At 38.8% G+C, this 20,971-nt stretch overlaps 1 protein-coding gene across 19 annotated transcripts in view; it reads left to right on the top strand.

The window, feature by feature from the left end:
* Positions 1–17,718, top strand: part of DTNA (dystrobrevin alpha) — a 334,755-nt gene extending 317,037 nt beyond the window's left edge. For 7 of the 19 annotated variants that reach the window (XM_039843459.1, XM_039843504.1, XM_039843488.1 and 4 more), the window contains 6 exons: positions 2,180–2,336; positions 4,717–4,806; positions 6,048–6,216; positions 9,148–9,280; positions 11,173–11,221; positions 14,088–17,718. In XM_039843459.1, coding sequence (XP_039699393.1) covers positions 2,180–2,336; positions 4,717–4,806; positions 6,048–6,216; positions 9,148–9,280; positions 11,173–11,190 — 567 coding nt within the window. In that variant the 3' untranslated portion in view covers positions 11,191–11,221; positions 14,088–17,718. The remainder of the gene's footprint in view (positions 1–2,179; positions 2,337–4,716; positions 4,807–6,047; positions 6,217–9,147; positions 9,281–11,172; positions 11,222–14,087) is intronic. The other 12 variants (XM_039843483.1, XM_039843491.1, XM_039843477.1 and 9 more) reach the window with 2 other exon arrangements.
* The last annotated feature ends 3,253 nt before the right edge of the window (positions 17,719–20,971 follow it).

Here is a 20,971-nt window from a genome sequence, read left to right as displayed (position 1 = left end):
TCTTCACATACTCAGAATTGATTGAAATTACACCAGTTAGAGATTCATTTAGGAGTTAGTGACTATTAGTCATTCACACACTGATGTAATTTAGATTCAGTCAATTGTTTTCCCTTCACACATAACTACAAGTCCATTATTTTTCTCTTAACACAGAACCATTAGAGAGTTTTGAAGAAAGGAAGCAGGCAGAAAGGAGTAAGGAAAGTTGGGTTTGGAGACCAGGTATTAAGCAGGGAGAGGGAAGGCTGGGAGTGCCTCAGACAAACGCAGTTAGCAGGAGAGCTGAGCGCAGGAGCAGGAGCGGAGAGCATTGCCGGAGGTAAGGTACCCACAGACGGAAAGGTTAGAAAGTCCGAGTAGAGCCCAGAGGGGAGGTGAAACAAGCCCTCAAGGCACCTGACCGACGTCTGTCTTCTCTGAGAGACACTCCATCTGCCATAGCTCATCCAGGTCCCCACAGCCCAGGGTACTCAGAGCGCCTGGGCTCAGACATCAGTACAGACATTCTTGATTCATCTCCTGGGCAATTCTTTTCACCTCTCTAAGCACTGGGATCCACAACTATGCATTTAGAGTAGTAATACCTACTTCAGTGGTGGTGGAGAGAAATCAGCGAGCATGTACATCAAAACCCTTCATCCATGGCAAAGCACAAATCAAACGAGAAGTCGTTTATTATTAGTGTGGGACGCAGGGGGAGGCCATGGTAGCTCAGAAGCAAAGGTTTCGTGGTAATGAGGCTGAGCTGCCAAAGTTTGCTGGGGAAAACCAGACCCATCGTCCCTGTCCCTGAGCGGGCTGGGGCAAGCAGGCTGCAAGGCATCGCACGCAGGTAAACTCCTCTTCCTTGGGCCCGGACAGACCATTCCAAGGTACTGTTGAGAGTGAAAGAGTGGAAACCTCCGCCCATTGGGCATCACATGAGTCTGTGTTCTGTTTTGCTTCATTTTTTAATTCTGGACTTTTCTCAATTTTTAGATTTGACTTTTATGTGTGATGCTGAGCCCTAGAAAGCTAACAGCATGGCATTGTACAGGATTGATGTTGTGTATTTTAACTGCAAGCAGCTGAACCCACAGCAAAGATCTAAATCGAATATTCCCGAGCACTGCTCTCCTGGTTCACATCTCAGGGGAGTTGAATGGGTTGATGAACCTCTGGGCCTTGCCGTGGCAGAGTCTTCACTCTCTCTGGCCAAAACTAACAGAATGAAATGGGACTTAAACAAATACCTGATCTGTTGTGTATGCACTTGAGGGTCTCAGTTGCATTTTCTTATTCATGAGTGACTGATTTCCTTTGCAAACTAATTATTAAAAAGGGAAAATATTTCTAAGAGACCTCACTGTAGAGATGAAGCTGTGAAATTCAAGGTGTGACAGTCTCAGAATGGTTTCATGCCGAAAACTGTAGTGCAAAGATAAACAGCTTTTAGTTGTTTTCTACTTTTTTCTTTACTCACTTTTAATTCTCACTATTCTTTCTGCTAGAATACTGCTTTTTCATAGGCCATGAGAAGGACATTTCCTACAGGGAAACAGTAGCCCAAAATTAGAAACCAAGATTTCTTTTTTCTCTTCTCCATTGGAATCCCTGAATCACAGAGCAATTTGACAAAGTCAACTTTGTCTGTAAAATAGGGATTAAACAGTTTATACCTTGTTTGATTCTTAATTTGAGACTGAATATGCACAATATTGCATGGCATGATTTGAACTATAAATTATCCTCTACGGATGATGCCAGGACAGATGGGTTGAAAATTTAGGAAGCCTGTAAACCATAACCATCCCAAAAGAGTCTCCTAGTTTATACTTAAAACTTTCTTCTTCAATGGTTTTTTATTCTACTTAGAACTTCCTTCAAGGAGAAAATAGACACACCTTGTAATTATCACTGCGTAACAGTAGCTCATCACCTGGGGACACATCTTATGTATTATCGAACAATGCTGTACTAATATTCTTAGCTTTCAAGATGTAACAGCAGACTTTAAATAATGTATAATAAAGTCCTAAATTACCTACACTTGCAACTCAGGTTTAGAATGACCATCTCAATTACCGAGGATTTCCTCCTGCTTTGAAATTTCATTGTTATGGTTTTTAACATTTGAGGACTTGGGGGATGGCATTTTCTTGGAAAAACAAATTAACGGCTTGCATTGTCTCTTCAGACCCAGGGAGCAGGTTCTCCTCGCTCCTCCCCCAGCCACACCATCAGCAGGCCCATCCCCATGCCCCTCCGGTCGTCAGCCTGCTCCACCCCGACTCACACGCCTCAGGACTCTCTCACAGGAGTAGGGGGAGATGTACAGGAGGCATTTGCACAAAGTAAGTGGCTTTGTTTTTGGTGTGTTCTGCTTTTATGTAACAAATAATTCATCACGGTCTGTTGCGTGGCATGGGGTCATCAGAGCCACACCATGGATGTTCTAGGGCATTCCATGACTTGGCCCTGCAGTTTTGAGAAACTCTGTTCCTCATCTCACCACCTTACCTTCCTTTGGCTTCTATTGCTGTCCACCATTTTTATGTCTTTGTTCATTAAGGGAACGGAAATTCTTTAACTTAACTATCTCAGGAAAGTATAAATACAATCCATTTTAAAATTCTCAAAGATCTTACTTCCTGCTGCCTTCTCTTTACATTAAAGCAAACTCAAGATGAAGATTAAACAATCCAGCTCTTTAGCTCTGAGGTGATGAAGAAGGACATTTAGTCATTTTACAGTTGCCCTAAAGAGTTGAATCACTGCCTCCATTATGGGGCTACACGGTTAGGACCCCACAGTTAATAGAAGATTGTGAAGAGTGAATCGAGATGACAAACAACATTCACCCACGGGCTGCCTCTTCCATTTACACACGGGGGATTAGGGAGGCAAGTGGTTTTTTTCATTGGGAAATGTTTTAACACTTTTTAAAAGTTTTTCTTGCCATCACTTTTTAAATTTACAGAAAACTAGGGAAAAAATCTTCCTGCAGACTCTCACACTGCCAATCTCATTCCTAGAAGTAACCACTATTAACAGTTTGGTCCATTTAAACTTTTCACTTATATATAAACATATGTGTTTATGTGTGTTTTTATAGACACATACTCTTTATTTTTCACACAAATAAGATCATGCATCACATTTTAGTCCACAATTTGCCTTTTCTTTAAATTAGCAGTATATCATAAACATTCTTCCTGGTCTTTATGTATAGATTTAAGGAAGAGAGACATATTTGGTTACTAGCTTTAAGACAAAAAGAAACAAAATGTTTTAAAAAAACACATTTGAGGAAATCATTTCTAGCATATATGACAATTGAGTCTATAATTTCAGCTGATGTAAAGCATACAGAGATCAGTAAGAAAAAGACATCCCCAAAACAAAAATAGATTAAGGATATGAACAGACAGAAGAAGAAATATAAATTGCCAATAAATATATGAAATAACTGTAGAAATAAAAATGTTACTTAGAAGTTACAAAAAAAAAATTAACTTCAGTGATATCCTCCAATGGCAAGAGTGTGAGGAAACAGACCCTCTCATCCATCATGGATAGGGGACAAAATCTAACATTTTAAAGGAAGAGAATGATGTACTCTCTATTATGAAGGAAAAGAGAAGATCCATACAGGGTGTTTTCTTCTGAAAAAGAAAATAATTTAAGTTATACAAATATATGTTGTTCTACAAAATAACTATATTTAATTTTTAGAAGGAAAAATGTCCTTTCCCTAAATATTATTGTAAAGAAATTTATACAGTATTTTAAATCAATTTGAGCTTTCTATTACAATTAATGTTTTCTCAAGCTACTTTGATTTTAATTTACATGTATTTATTATTCTGCTTATTTAGTTCTACTTTCTGAGACATGACGGAATGACATGTGGCCTAGCTCACAAAGAGCTTGTGCTGCATAAGTTCATCTGCAAGTCAGGTATTTGGAATCTTGAGTCCTTTTTCCAAAGATATTATGGTGATTAACCCTCTGTTCCATTTTCACCTTGACCAGGTCCTAGGCCAGCCCACAAATATCCATTTAACTCTTAGTGTGCCTGAAACTTCATAATCTTTCTCTACCATTAAGAAACATAGTCTAAGTTCCAGTTCAGCGGACCAGACATTTATCTTCTGCCCACATCTTGGTAGCAGGAGCAAGAATCCTCACCCCTTTTTCACACTCTGGGGGCATTTGTTGCACAGGGTTCCCATTTCCAAGAGATACCTATAAAAGTAGAGGGAGCTCTGGGAGCCCTGGTAGGAGACAGAGGCTATGGTGATGAAGATCAGAATCCAGTGGGCCCAGGTAACGGCTGAAATGATAGCGGCAGCTAGGAAGGCACAGCGGTGTTTTTATGTGTGGGTTATTCATCAGAGAGGTGACCACACATACTGATTTACCTGGGACCATCCTATTTTGTGCTGGGTCACCCAGTCTTGTTATTAATACCACTCCCTTTCATGTGCAGAATTGTCTCAATTTAGACAATAAATTATATGAACCCTCGTCAGTTGCCATGTCTTCCCACATCAGAGTCCACTGCTTAAGTGCAACATTCTTTTTTTCAGGAAATGAACCAAAGCACATCTGAAAAGGAGAAGTCTTGGAAGTGTTTTTGCTTTAGAATGTCAATGGAAATGATAAACGGTATAAAATCTTGGAAAAGAAAAGCTTTTATTATTTTTAATTGTCATTTTTTCTTCACTTAAGGTACAAGAAGAAATTTAAGGAACGACTTACTAGTGGCAGCGGATTCCATCACTAACACCATGTCCTCTCTTGTGAAAGAGCTGAATTCTGGTGCGTCCCTTTCCTGGTCCCCTCCTATTTGTCTGCTCATTGCAGAGGAACCCAAAAGTGCTAGGGGCTTCTGTTAGAGATCTGCTCATTGTTGAAATATGAAAAGATTTTTTAAAGATCTATGTGATATTTTGTTGATATATTCAGATTTTTAACTTAATATTTATATTTTGCTGATGAGAAGTCTTAATACATGCTTAATACAGAAAGCTTAAAAATGCAGAAAAGAATAGAGAAAAATACTTAAAATGACATTTCTAGAAGCCAAAGATAGTCGTTAACATCTGTCATGATCTAAAGTGACATGATGCTGAAGTTATTTTATAAGGTCAATGTTTTAATTACTAATTTAGACTCTCTTCATTTGCAATGCACAGCTAATTGAATGAGGCTAACCTGAAGTTTACCTTTGTAGTATCTCTAAAGAAAGATTTACCCAGAAAAGAAATAACACAAAACTGTGAGAATCTCTTTATCCTAATAATACTACACAGAGTTTTGTAAACTTTAACAGTATGAATATTCAGATAACTATCTTACCACTTACTAATACATCTCATCTATTTCTTAAAGCCCATCTAGCAAGATATTTGCCTGGCAGGAGTGTGGTCATATAGTTGATAATACAATCATAAGAAATAAAACTTCAATATTAAAACTTTGGATTTAAATTTCTTAAAATCTCTATAATTAGAATTAAAGTAATGAAAATTGTTGCTTCTATTTTAGATTTAGATTACTAAATAGGATAAAAATGACATTAGTTAATACATCATGATCAATGGTATATACCCAGTGTCCTAGCAAGTGATGATTAAAAATGTTATCCTTATTGTGGAAGTTTCAAGTTTATATTCTTATAAAATACTTTGAAATACTAAGTGAATGTGATGCTTTAGGTTTGTATTTCCTAAATTAATATTAAGCAAAAGTAACAGTTTTAATGATGACTAAAGGGAGAAAAACAGAAGTTTTAATGAGTTAAGTCAGTTATTAAGACAAAAAAAATTCCTCATATCATTAGAGATAAAAAAAGACAATAGTGTATACAAATGACTTTATAGTAATTCATATCAAGTGTCAATTATCATTTAGAAAAAAATAAACACCCGACCTACATACAGTAACTCGTTAATGTTTTATATAGCACAAGCGTGTTTATATTAAGCTTAGCCCTTTATTTGCTGATCATAAAAAAATCTAACGTGTCATTCTTTATTCTCTTGAATTGTGCCTAACAGAGGTGGGGAGTGAAACAGAGAGCAATGTGGATTCTGAATTTGCACGGACTCAGTTTGAGGATCTGGTTCCATCACCAACCTCTGAAAAGGCTTTTCTAGCACAAATTCATGCCCGGAAACCAGGGTACATTCGCAGTGGAGCTACCCCAAGCACTATGCGCAGTGATGTGTGAGTATCTTCTGCTTGGGGTTATTTCTCAGGAACAGAACACCGTAGGGAGCATGAGAAAGTGAAAACACTGTTGCTTCATTCTTTATTTTGGAAAGGAATGATGCAGTTTCTTTTTCCGCCAGAAGAGATAAAGGGTACTACATTTAAATTTGTCACTGTGACTATCCCCCTGCCCCATTACAATTTCCAGAGAGTATAAATAATCAAAATCAAGCAGTGTTTATTGAGAACTTGGCACTGTGCTAATTTTGTACAAAATAGTATAAAAAAATCGCTCCCAGCCTTCCAAGATTCACAGACTAGTTTGGTAGATAAGTCATCCTATCTTCTGAACTTACTGTAGCTGTGTTTGGAGGATCCCATGATGCTGGAGAGGACTCTGTTCAGAATGGATGTGAACAACATCATAAAAACACTAGGAACCCAAATAAGTATACTGTTGTGCCATTTAACAATGGGTATGAGCTCTGAGAAATGCATTGTTGTGCAAACATTATAGATACACTTACACAAACCTAGACAGTACAGCCTACTACACACCTAGGCTATATGGTACAGCCTATTGCTCCTAGGCTATAAGCTTCTACAGCAGGTTAATGCACAAAACAACACAAGATTAAATCAAGCACAAGAAAAAATGATGCAATCAAGAAATGCAGTGAATATGGGATGTATGAGGCTACTGTCAAAGTTACATAGCATGCTGGTTTACAGCAAACTTTTTATAAGTAGAAAAAGTACACTCTAAAATAATGATAAAAAGTATAATATAGTAAATACGTAAACCATAACAGTTTATTATCAAGTATTATGTATGGTACATAATCGTATGTGCTATACTTTTATATGACTAGCAGTTGTAATAGGTTTGTTTACACCAGCATCACCACAAACACGTGAGTAATGCATTGTGCTATGATGTTATAACAATGCCACTAAGCAATAGGAATTTTTTAGCTCTACTATAATTTTATGGGACCACCGTCATATATGTGGTCTGTCCTTGACCAAAACATCGTTATGTGGTGCATGACAGTAAATTTATAAAACCTCGTTATAAAGAAATCCAATTTGGCTGACTTGTTGAATGTATATAAATCTGACCCTCGAAAGACATTTTGCAAAAGTCTTTACCGAATTAGGCTTCTGTAGCTTGACAGAAGCCTGCAGAATTAGTGACATACTCACTCGACTTTCTGTGATGCTGGATCAGCTCAAAATAGTCAGGCAGAGGAAACCAAAGCTGAGAAATAAAGATGAAACTGAGACACAGCTTCAGAGCCAAGCTCAGGAGGGAAAATGCGAAACAAAGGGAGCCGAGAGTGGGCCTTTAGGAGAGTGAGGCTCATGGACTGTGAGAAATGTGGGCGGAGGCTTGCCGAAAAGCTAGAAAAGGGAATTGCTAATTGTTTAAAAAACTACAGAAGGGTGACAGTGCTTAATGTGAAAAGTACCGCAGACTGGTCTACAAAAATAAACTGGCTGTTTTAAAGACCCAAAGAAGAAAATAACCAGAGGCCTTTATAGGCCTTTCTGGTGTTTTAGCTCTCAATCCAAGGAGTGAGTAAAAGACCAGTAATAATGGGGAATTATAAATAGACATGGTTTGAAAGCCAGCTGTGAAAAGGCAGAGCATAAGATCAAAACAAACCAGTTTTAACGTAATTTAAAATGGCAGCGGGCTGCTGCTTTTAATTTTAGTTTGCTCTCTTGTTCTTTCCTCTATAATTTAGAATTACTTGATTTGTTTGTTATTCAAAACGGTGAAGTAATTGTCATCAGTTTAGTCTGGTAAACACATATCTGTTTGACTTTCTATAATTAAGCATTTACATGGTGGTTACTCAAAATTTCCTTGTGCTAATCCTAGGTTCCAAGACTGCAGTTAAAGCTACCTCAGTCTACTGTCCCCGTTATGCTAGTGGCAGTTCCAGCTACCAATATGGCTACAGGAGTTGAGGAGAGAGAGTTCACAGAGGCCTCAGACCTATTTAGGCTGGCAAACCTCTAAAAATAACGAGAACATGTTGTACAGATATAAATAAACATGTGGATTGGCATTTAAGTTCCAATCCAGAAACTTCTCCTTGACCACTTTTTCATTTTAGGGGATATTTTAATATCTGTACTATCTAAACATGTATTGTGTTTTACCCTGAGAATATTTTAGTCATACAATTCAGGTAGTTCCAGCAAGAGCTTTATATATAGGATGAATAGATGAAGGTAGAGTCACACATTAGTGAATAAGGTCATACTTATCTATTTATTTCATAATGGAATTGGAAAATTAAGTGGGTTTCTTAGATTTAGAGCTAGTATAAATGTTTCATATCAAGAGCTATGGGTTAGAGTATTAGCCTTTCTGACTTTGGTTAGCTGATATTCTGAGATTTGATTCTACTATAAGAATAAAGCACATGGGTGCACATGCTAACACACATGCTTAACACAAAGAAGGTTAAATAATGAACAAACGTCTTTAATCATTATTTCACTAGAGGGCTCACTTTCCTTATAGAAAATGTTCTTGGATTCCATTAAAAAAAAAAAAAAGAGGAAAGGAAAAAAAAGGCCCCAGATTGGGAAAACTATATCCACTCAAAAGACAAGCTTGCCTTTTTTAAGACTGACAAATATTTCAAAGACAACTCATTCCTGTACACCCTACAAAAACACAGATAACCAATGATCGCCGTAATGCCATAAAAAAATTATATATGAGAATACCTTGATTATATATTTCCTTAAACTTCCAGAGTTTTTTTAAAAGTTTTCTATTAGGTAACAGAAGACACAGAATTGAAGTGAATTGAAGGGAAGAAGTGGAGGACAAAGTAAATGTGCCCCCAAAATTACAGCTAACACATGAAGTTCACTTAGACTTTTAAGATTTGCTCCAAAACTCTGTCTGTGTATTATTCCCAGAGCTACAGAAGACGGGGACCCCTATGTGCGGCCCGAGGATGAGAACTATGAAAATGACTCAGTCCAGCAGCTGGAGAATGAGCTCAAGATGGAGGAGTACCTGAAACAGAAGCTGCAGGATGAAGCCTATCAGGTACGGGGAGCCAGGCCCACACCACCCGTGACTTCTGCCCCAGCCCCTCGGTAGCCGGGTCTTCCACATTACTCGAAAAATCAGTGCCTTCTTCTTCTTTCTACCCTCCCTTTCTAGAATATTCTGACTATATTCCTTAGTCTGTGTATTCTAGACACTAAAAATTTTAAATACTTCTTATATCTGCCACTCACCATGTATTCTTATAAATGCCAATCTAGAAAATGAAAAGAGGCCTTGTCACATTAATGGAGACATGGTGACTAACAGTCCATACTCCTCCAAGATCATTAGGAAAGATGCTTTTTCTTACTGAGGGGAAAAAAAGAGACAGAGAACAAAGCACAAGGAAACTGAATAAATATAAATATATCCGCTCTCTTGAATCATTTGTCCTCAGCCACTTTCACTGCCTACCTTGTGTCAAATATAAATAAGCAAGTGAATGACAAACACCAAGAAATGTTGGGGGGACTACAGGCCCCGTGTTCAGCAGCGTATGGATGGACAGATTGTCATAAATAGTGCAGTATGGTAATCCCTCTGAGAATTTACTGAACAGAACACCTGCAATCGGGAATAAATATAATTAGCAACATCTGAAAGGGGATGCATTTTCCCTGGGGAAATTGTTCTACTGCTATGTTTGTCTTTCTTGTATGCTTCCTTTCCCTGTAATTTCCCAGTGTTTCCTTGGGGTTCCAGGAGTTCAGAGATGTTTACATGGTTGAGACCTGCTGTTCCCCAGCCCCCAGTGGGTTATTTTACTCTCAGGCTTTCTGTCCAGTGGCCAGAGAAGCTTTTTCATGCTTAAGTCAGCAGTGGCCCTCTCTTATTCTGGTAGTGAAGGACGGAGAAGCAGAGAGAATAAATTATCTTCTACTTTTCATATGTTTATAGATTAAGCTTTGAAATATTTTCCCAAGAAGAATGTAGCAAGAAAGAAATTGAAGCCCGCTAACTCCACCCCGACAATATGAAACTAAAGTTTTGCCTCTTTGGAATGTTCCATTCGCCTTTTTGGTATAACAGCCACGTTTCAGAAGCAAGTTAAATGGTGGCCTAGTCATACAAAAAAATAACCAAAACAGTCACTATATATATAATGCCATGCTTCAACACTGCAGAAACAGTCAAAGTCGCCAGAAGTACAGACCCACAGAGAAGGCTCTCTCTTTGCGACTTCTCTGGCCCATCTACAGAGGGAAATTAGCCTGGGCGAAGCTGCCAGGGTGTCTCTGGGAGCTCTGAGGGATGGCAGTCCTACACGTACCTCATTCGGCTTTGCGGCCTAGAGGGAAGAGAGACGCGGTTAAATAATCAATATTCTGGTTCATGCTGTTAGAGGTGCTTCCTAGGCCTTCCTCTTTGACTTCATGTAAGTTTCTGGATTTTGGTACAACAGTAACTGAAATTCTAGGGTTTTTTTTTTTTAAAGAGAGGCAACCATTTTACATAAACTTATATTTTTATTTATCTTAATGAATTAGGAATTTCGCCTTACATGAGTAAAATGAAGAGAAATTCTATGATTAGCTTAAGATCCATTCGGAGTTTTTGCCATTTCTTGTAAATCTTAAGCTTCTTCTCTCTCTCCTTTCCTTACCATACCCAGTGACTTCAGGGAAAGGCAAAGAAAAGGGCTAGGAGGATACAACAGGCCTGTGTGTCCCCACTCAAGACGTATGCCCTGGAGAACGCTGAAGTGGTTCTCTTTGCCTGCTCTGTGAGAATATGGTTGTTTGATGGATCAGAATGCTACTGTCAGTCATTGGACTCTGTCTCTCTCTTTCTGTCTTTGTGCATGGCTTCCAACCAAATAATTCACCGGCTTGACTGCATCACAGACTTGACATGTCACCTTTCTTGTTTATGTCCTTTGTCACCCGCAGGTCAGCTTGCAAGGTTGAATACAATGTCCTTTTATCACTCTCCTCTCAAGTAAGTACCCTCTTATTTAGAAGGAAATGTGGCCACTGTACACCGAATTCTGATAACTTGTAACCTAAATTCACAATCACTTTCTCTTAGGTGTTTCTATGTGATAAAATATCCTCCTTCCTTGCTTTTGTCAAAGAATCTTCTCAGCCTATGGAGAGTTTCATTATAATTTAGTGGAGATTTGGCAAACAACCTTGGGAATTGACTTTTTAACTCTATTTATTAGGAAAAATGGCACAGAAACGTCTATAACACCAGAGATGCCCTAGAAATATTCCATGGCTATGGAGCTGCGTCACCAATCCATTAGAGCACCCAAGTTAAAGCCTATCACTTGAGAAGGAAAAGTCCAGGCTTGCTCAGCACTTCCAGAGATGGGTCAGCTCCTTAGTCATGCTGTCCTCAGGGCCCAAAAGTCAAAGGTGTGTCCCTTAACAAGTGAAAGCAAAACTGAAACAAAAGCAAAAACAAAAAAAGCAAAACATAGAGGAAAACACCAACAGCCTTATATTTTTTGGGCTAGCTGATTCAAATGCATTGTGGAATTCAACAAGATATAACAATTTAGAATATCATTTATGTGGCATTTGCTCAATAGAGAGAGAATACCACTTGACTGGCAGGATCACTTGAGTGGAGTGATCTGAAATTTAGGCTCTGGACTCTATTAATATGAGTTTTACCAAATCCTAACAGTATAGCCTTGGACATATTATTAAACCTCTATGAGCCATCATTTTTTCTACACAACATACATCATAATACCTACCTCATAGAGGAGTTGTCCTCACTGGGATATAGTTTTTAAAGAACTAAACATAGTGGCAGGCACACTATAATTTTAAGGAGCACGTGCAAACAAGCAATTCAGTTCCTAGGAGCCGCTATAGTTATGATGTATGGGAACCCCTGGGACTCAGAACTAGCTTGCTCCCTCTATTTTTATAAACAAGGCTAAGACTCAGCTATGTGCAATGATTCGATACAGCTTCAGCTACACTGCCCCATAAGTCTAGATGGTTTCTCTGGCTCCAGCTAATGGCCACTTAGATATCCTTCATTACAGTTCACAGCCAATACACCTCTCACAGTTATCTGGCCGCACTGGCCCAAGGACTTGTATCTACCGTAGTTATACAATCTTTCCCAACCATGGAATCCCATAAGCCTATAGTACAGTTGATAGTAGACTCAACTCTGGCTGCTAAATTAAAAAAGGGATATATATATTCTAAATGACATATCTATCGATTAGTAAAGATTACATCCTAGCTCAAATACCTCCTGTCTCAGTCTTCAGGTTAAGATTAAGTAAGTAAAAACCATAGCATAATTGCTATTATGAAATACACTTTTTGAGCTGTGAGGCCCTTTTTGTGTGAAAGAAAGGATCTTAACTGACTGCATTTTATTCTGCCTCCTTTGGGTTGGAGAATGCTATATACCACATGCTCTCCTGATACATTACGACTACAGTGAAAAAATTCCCAGGAGCTGTTTCTGAAAATATTCACTCTGGTTATAACAAATCTAGCCCCAAAGGAGCAAGCCTTTTCTTTTAATAGCATTTTCTCTCTTAGCTCCAGCAATTTGATCATTTTTTATTCTGCACATTATTTAAAGAGCAGTAGCTAGTTCTTAGAAAAATATATTTTGTAAAAAGCCTAATAATTTGTCCTTGACATAAACCCAGATAAAAAGTAGCTTTTGGTTCTTATACTGAAAAGCCAAAAATTTCAGTATTTTGAAAGTTCTTAGGCCGTTTTTAAATCTTTGGTATAAATTTAGCCGTGAAAATTTTACATAACTGTGGCATCTGCCATTTAATGCATCTTGTACCTACCTAGCTGGCATTCCACAGGACTCTTAACATGAACCAGCCTGTCACTAAATCAACCACTTAGGCAAAATTCCTTTAAAATCTGATAGAACCCTGCAGAAGCTAATGGCTTTTCTTCTTTGCAGGTAGTTCTACTGTAATTTTTCTTGATGTAGCTAAGAAATACAGCTGGAATTTTAGAGCAGTTTATGGTATTAAAATCTGTTTGTTTGACTTTCCGACTATGCTGCAAGACCAGAAATTATCCAAAATATATGCCTCTCTTATCCAAGGGTCCTGAAGCTGACTTCATCGGTTTCAATTACATCTCTACTGACAAAGCCCTACATGGGTAAGGGGCAGAAAGTGATACATCAGAAACATGAAAGACCCATTTCATCCTCTGCTCAAAGAGAGCTTTAGGCCTATTTGAAGATAAATATAGACTTGTTAACACACTAACAAGAGTGAATAGAGTAAAACCTGGTTTATTGCTTTTCATCTAGCCACTTTGGAAGGAACAGTATACATAAAGATTAGCTCTCAACTTAGAGTCCACCAAAACTCCATCTTGGCCCACTCAAATCTTGGATTTGTCCCTTGTCCATCTCTTTGGCCATATGGTATTCTACTCCTTGGCCAGCCACTTCCTAGAAATCGGAGGATTGCAAGATCGAAAGTGAACTTAAAAAATATTTTTAATTAGCATGGCATTCTCATGGTGAGTCAGTGCTCTCATCTCCTTGTCCAAAGGACAGCACAAATATCTCTGTTTACATTGCTTTAACCCCCCATATGTCACAGATATCCACTAAGGAAGAGATTCAACATGGAGGATTCTTGTCCTTTCTTTCAAAAGGTGCAATAGCGTACAGTGTCCCAGGACGTTCATTCCCAATTGTCAGAGGAAGGGAGTAGATGCAGTGTGTGTGTGTGTGTGTGTGTGTGTGTGTGTGTATCGGGGAAGGGGGAATCTTAAGCTTCATAACCCTGATGTAGAGAACAGTTTTCATTTTTAAAAAGAAATTACACATTCCTTATTCCCAGGCAAGCTATAGTCAGACAGATGATGACAGTAACACGAAAGCTGGTGATGAAGGGGAGTGCTGCACCCACCCACACAGAGGAGAAGACAGCAGCCTGACAGCATCCTCACCGAAGAGAGGAACCACCACACGCAGCAGCTCCTGACAGACCCACCCCCCCACACTCCTAAAGACGTGTTCTGCTGACTATAGTGCAGCTAACTTTTTGTTCTAAGATTTGTAGTTCATAAGTGTGTGTTTTAAGAAGGAAAAAAAAAAAAGACTTCTGTTCAAAGCTAACTTATCAGCTACATCCTCTGTAACATAGCTCATCCCTGGTTAAAAACAAACAAAAAACCACAGGCTGAAAACCCATGCTGCTGTTACTCATGATGGCAGTATTAACAAGCATTTAAAAACTTTGCACATGATATTGATCCTGTTCAGTTTACAATGACAATACTAATACTGTTTATAGCTAGAAGTTTGATTTCTGGATTCTTTGAGATTTTAGCAAAACAGTTTATTATACAATGTACATTTTTTTTTCCACAGCAGTTGGGAAAAAACAACCACTTGCAATTATTCCCTGACCCTGAAGGATTTGGTTCCTGAGTGTACAAACTCAGAGCCCAGAAGCCAAGAAGGGCCCTTGGCCTGCATGGTCTGCAGTTGTGTCCAAGTCTCTGTGAGCAGTGACTTGAACCAAACATCAGGATAATCCAGTCTCTGGGGCTTCTTTCCAACTTGAGGTTGTTTTCTTTCAAGATACTCTAATGAATCAGCCATAGAATTTAGTGTAAATATTTTTTCCAAATAGATATCATATTCAAAAAAGGCAACATTCAAATTATATAGAATCTAGTTTTTAAAATCAGCACAGATCTTCTTAAAAAAAAAAACTGTGAACTATGTTTTGAAATACTCGTTACTAAAGCTGTTTATAAACCACAGGTGCCATAAAACCCCCAAACAGACTAAAGTGATTTCTGCTCTTCCACGGTCTTGTTCCTCTTGTCTTAGCTTTAGGGAGCATGTCTCTAACAGCACCGCTCATCCGCAAGTTCCCCTATCAGGTTGTTTGGAGGCCTTCAGCTTTAAATGTACAGGCTTAAAGTGCGCTTGCAAAAATGTTCACTCTCCTTTTATTTCTGAATGTTTATTGCCTTAGCTGGCTACTTGGTGTTCTGCATGCAGCCTTCTGTGGTCATGTGAAAGGAAACAGGCTCTTCTAAGTTAAGTTGGGATTTTGCACTCATGCAAAAGCTGATGTGCAAAAGAACTGTCAAAGACGGAGAATGAAATGCTCTGTTGACGGTCCTTTATTAGGGCCTTCTTTGGGGAGTGCTAAAGGCCTCCCTTAGGGATTCTTGGGAAATGATAAAATAACCTATTTTTTCAAGGTTTGATGAAATAAAAATCCGGCAACATATTGGATACATTATACTTAAATTGGTAGCCTCTCTGGAATTCCTGCTTTTCCTTGAAAAGAGACAACAGTAGTTCTCAAAGTGTGTTCCCTGGACCAAATGCATCAGCATCACCTGGGAATTTATTTAGAAATGCAAATTCTTAGGCCCCAATCCAGGCACACGAAATTAGAAACTCTGGGGGATGGGCCCAGCAATCTGTGTTTTAATAAACCCTCCAGGTGATTCTGATACACGCTAAAGGTTGAGAAGCACTGCTTTAGAATAAAGTTGTATAATGAAATCTCTGAAAAGGCCTTATTCTGAATAAGCAAGAAAGATTCTGAGTCAACCTCAAAGCTTCAGCGATTCGAATTTGCTTCCAGGGCTGGCAAAAACCTCCCACTCACACAGTCAGCTGAGAACAGACATCATGTCATCTTTCAGCTCCCTCTCCAGAGGGCTCTAAGATGTTCCTGTCTCTGCATTTGGTCAGAAACTATCTCCTTGGCTGCCCTTTGGAACAAAATCACTTGCCTTTGGGACAGTAAAGCTTTTGGTTGGCCTTAGCAAGGAGACCATTCTGTCCATTGATGTACTTAATCATACTTCCTTCGAGAGAATGTCCCTGAGAACAGGCTGACACCAAAGTGGCACAACTGCACAGTTCTCAGATTTCTTTGCACAGATGGATTTTATTGCGGGTTTTGTTGGTATTTCTTAATGTTCATCTCCTTTCCACTGCCCATCTTCTGTGAAACCATACCTCTCTAGATGGAGCAGGTGGTCCGTGGTGCCTCATACTCACTACTTAAAACCACTACATCCCAGTTACCTACATTGCCGTCAGCTCTAAATCATAGCCAGGTAGTTCTTGAACTCAGAATCTCTGACCCTGCAAGTGACATTCAGCCACTGACTGGACCGAGCTGACATCTGTTGTCACTTTATGTTTCTACATTAAAACGTTTGTCTAAGGTTTGAACTGTTTTGCTGATAATCTTCTCCCTTGTCATAGCTTTGATTGCCAGCTCCGTCACACGGTTGTTGATACCATCATACAGAGCCATTGCAAGGACTCTGGAAACTGCTGCCAATGACCAATTCCTGACTAACCAGCCACCTTTTCTTTCTCTTAGCTCCACGTCAGCACTGAGACCAGACTCAAGCACCCTTGTCCTGTAATCGAGACAAAATGGCGTGTATTGTTTTGGGTTTTTGTGTTTTTTGGTGGGTTTCTTTCCTTGGCTCTCCAAATTTACTTTTGGGGCCTGTTCTAAGTGCAAACCCAGCAGGTCTTACCTGTCCTGTCCATTGGATACAATTATATCTTTCGAGGGGTGTTTCTTTCTTGTTCCACAATGAATTTGCACATCTGTCTCCATCAGAGGTGATAGCCAATTAACGAGCACTGGTCTAACAGCCACCCCTCCTCCACAGCACCATGTTAATGGAGGTAGAAAGGAGGGTGGAATCTACTGTATGGGATTCAGGAATCAGTTGTGGTTGGTCAGGACGGAAGTTGGGGTAAGTTTGGTTGGTCAGAGGGAGATGTGCTGGAGATTGTGAAAAATGGATTCTCAGATGATAAGGCAGGGAAGGTTCATTTGTAAGTAGTAATGTGAACTGAAATGCATAAGAGTGTGGCCTTTGTTATGATATAGTATGTATTTTCTTATATGCATGAGCCAAACTGTTGCATCATAATTTAGCACTGATGTCTGCTTTTATTTTGATCATCTTTGTCTACCCTTATTAGTTCTTGGCTGTTAACTGTAGATAAACCTTGTAAATACGGCAACTTTTGGTTGCTGCAATCAATCACCTTGGTTTGATTCCATGCAAAGAGCCACAAACAAGAACTCCACTGTGTCCTCAGAAGAAAGGGCATTTTCACTTTTGAACCAAAAAGAGAAAAAAAGTCAGAAGCATTACATCTTGAGGCTATTTAACTATAAGACATTTTTAATTATGACTACTGTAATTTGACACCATTTGAAGTAACCAATTCAGAGACCCTAAAGATTTCACAATATTCATTGGTATTGTAACACAACTACAATCGTATAAGTTTTTGTATTGCTGTTAAGTATTGTTTTGTGTGTGCGTGTGTATGTGTGTGTGTGTGTGTGTTGGAACCTCCTGGGGACATGTTATATTTTGAAGTGATTAAACTATTTAATTGTGTGTCTATATTTTGGAATGGAATTATTTCTTCATTAAAAAATGTTTTTAAAAACACTATATCTTGTGTATTTTATTCCTTTGTTTCAGTGAATCTTTTCTGAAGTAACATGGAGTCAGTCTGTTCAAAGGAGAAATCAGTACTTGCATCATGAAGCAGGAACTATCCATTGGGTATCAAGCAACTGAAGCAAAATATCTCATCTTTGGGAACACAACTTTTTAATAGAAAGCCTTGGAATCAATATGGGGTTGAGTTTGAGAATACTAACAGCTAACATATTTAGTGCTTACTTTATATCAGACACTGTTGTAAGTTACTTCACTTCCTCCTTTAAATCCAGAGCATCTAGCCAGGTACTTGGCAAATATTATATGCTCAACAATTATTTGTTGAGTGGATGAACAAATGAATTGCTGGCTTTTTTTTTTTTTTTGGTTGTGCTAGGTCTACTGAGAAAGGAGAATCAGCATTTCAAACAAATTCTCAGATGATGTTGATGCTTGTCTGAGGACCACACTTTGAGGTGCGAGGCTAAAGAGTTCTTTTAAGTAAGTCAAATAATGGGGAGATTGTTACTGGTAAACAAGGCACAATAATCTACCCCTAACCTTTGGGGATTCCTGTACATAGCAAATAAAGATACTCAAGTCTAAGGACATGAACATAATGGAAGCTCTGTTGTCTTGGGCCAATCAGGTAACACTAGCAGTTAAACCACACCAGGAGCACTGGAAGCAGCTGTATTTAAGAATTCTGCCAAAGAAGAAGCTTTTGTTCCAAGAGCTGAGGCCTCTGTACAAGAACTCACCCAGGAGTAGACTCCATGATACTAATAGTCCCTAAAAGGCAGATTGGCAAAGTTGAGATTGGGTCAAATTGGATGAGGAGAAGTTGGCAACATTTCAGAGTCATCATTCCAACAGAGTACATGAACTTCTGAGATACCCAGGGAGAGGTTCTCTAGGTACCTTAAAAACCTGGGATCCTGCCCTCTGAGACTATTATGCCACAGACTATGCTAGGACAACTATGCTATGATGCAGCTCGTGCACACACACACACACACACACACACACATACACACACTTGAAACCCCAAAGATACATATGCAATTAGAACTGACCTAAATGAACAATAATGTAGGAGCACTTAGATTATTTATGGCATGATATGGTAGGCTGGACAAGCCATAAGAATGATGATACAGAGAAATATTTATCAACATGGAAGACGTAAGTCAAGCAAAAAAATAAAAGAGTGTAAGAATGACCCAATTGTTAAAATATTTAAGTGGCTATGTAGAGAAAAATACTCAGAAAAATATATACTAAAAGATTGATAATCTGTATCATGGGATTATGGATGATATTTTTATTTTCTTCATCATGTTATTCTATCTTTTTCAGGTTCTGTACCATAAATAGAGTAGATTGGGTGGATGTGTGAATGGATAAGAAACACTTGAGTTGAACAGTTTTTTTGATTTGGTAACAAGACTGCTTGAGTTGGCCAATGTCTTGGAAAGGTATGTCTAACAATGAGAATTTTCTATGCCTTCAGTAAACAAAGGATTCTTTTTGCCTGTAGAGATCCTCAATAGCATTATTACGCTATAGAACATTGGAAGATTTGTTTGTTTTACTTTAAAGAAAATCTAATAAAAATATTGGAGGCTTGAATCAAGTTAAATAATGACAATATTTGGTCCAGCTCCCAACCCTAATTGGTACAGTACAAAAAATTGGGTAGATACAAAGCAGTAATGCAGGCCATGCAGATATTCTCTATCTCTGGTTCTGCTGTCTCATGTGTCAAATGGGGCTAAATCATACCTATGCCTGGCTCCTCGGCTTTCAGGTCTCCTGATTGTGCCCCACAGGAGGAGTGCTACTACGGCTAAGTCTCAAGCAAAAACAATTATTGGAACCCAAATGGTACTAGGTAAATGGTTTCTTTGACATTCATTTTTTTGGAAGTCTCTTTGTGACTGTTCTTGCTTGATAACAGCTATACTCTGAGAATATCTGGAAAGGGCCCAGTAAACCAGCTATCTGCTCTAGACTTCAAAGTGAAACTTACTTTTGCTTCCTTTGGAATTTTTTCCCTTGGCAAACACCTTTTTTAGAGCAAAAGTAGGCCAAGAGGATAAGGAAAAAGGTACAGGCTCAGGTGTCCCTGCTTTGGGCCTCTAGGCAGAGGGAGACCTCCATACATACTAGTTCCATTCATCTGCTGTGTGGACCGAACATCTTATGGTAATGAAGAGTGTTCATTTGCCTAAATCTGCCCTCATCTTTATCCATTCTCTGCCAAATAACCTAGATTTATAATTAATTTTATGCATCTATCTTTTACATCATGTAGGAAATAAAAAGTGGTATTACAAGCAAAAATACAATTATGTTCCATTTTCACCCAAGTGGTTGTATTGCAATTCAATGCTGACAAAATTAACACAGACCCCACAGGTTAAGGGCAGGGTCCTCCACAAGATTGCCCCCACTTCAAATGCCAGTCACAAGTCTCAGTGATGCACACTTCTAAATGACTGGCTATAAATTCAGGAATTCCCACTACACCTTCAGGTTTTGTTAGAACAACTCACAGAATTCACTGAAAGCATTACACTTTCTATAACAGCTTTATTATAAAGGATGCAGATCAGGAACAGCCAAATGAAGATATATACAGGGCAAGGTCTGGGGGAATAGCGGTAGGAAACAGAGCTTTCATACCTTCTCTTTGTGGAATCTGGGCAAGCCACCATCTGCACATCAATGTGTTTACGAACCAGAAAGCCTGTGTCCAGAGATTTCATTGGGATTGCATTATGTAGGCATAATTGATTAACCAAATGAAGTCAATCTGCAGACCCCCCCCCCTCCTTCCCAGAGGTCAGGCTAGCCCAAATTTCCAACCATCTAATCACAGGGTTCTTAATTCTGTTGACCAGCCCCCATCCTGAAGCAGTCTAGAGACCCACAATGAGTTACTTTATTAGTGATAGGCATAAAAAACATTCCTATCACTTAGGAAATTCCAAGGATTTTTGAAGCTCTATGCCAGGAGCCAGGGACAAAGGCCAGATATTTTCTCCATTATACTACATGATAATAGTCAGTTTTATATTTGCCCGAGTACTTTTATTGGTGACCTTTATTTCTTCATACAGTATCGTTACTGCTAGTGTCCCTTCACCTCAAATTAAGAACTTCTTTTAGCATTTCTTGCAGGGCAAGTCTATTGGTAATGAACTCCTTGAGCTTTTATCTGGGAATGTCTTAATTTTTCCCTCATTTTTGAAGGAGA

The sequence above is a fragment of the Pteropus medius genome, unplaced genomic scaffold (assembly GCF_902729225.1).
Source record: "Pteropus medius unplaced genomic scaffold, Ma_sr-lr_union100, whole genome shotgun sequence".
Taxonomy (NCBI): Eukaryota; Metazoa; Chordata; class Mammalia; order Chiroptera; family Pteropodidae; genus Pteropus; species Pteropus medius.
The sequence above is the reverse complement of the archived record's forward strand: the minus strand, read 5'-3'. Positions and strand labels throughout refer to the sequence as shown.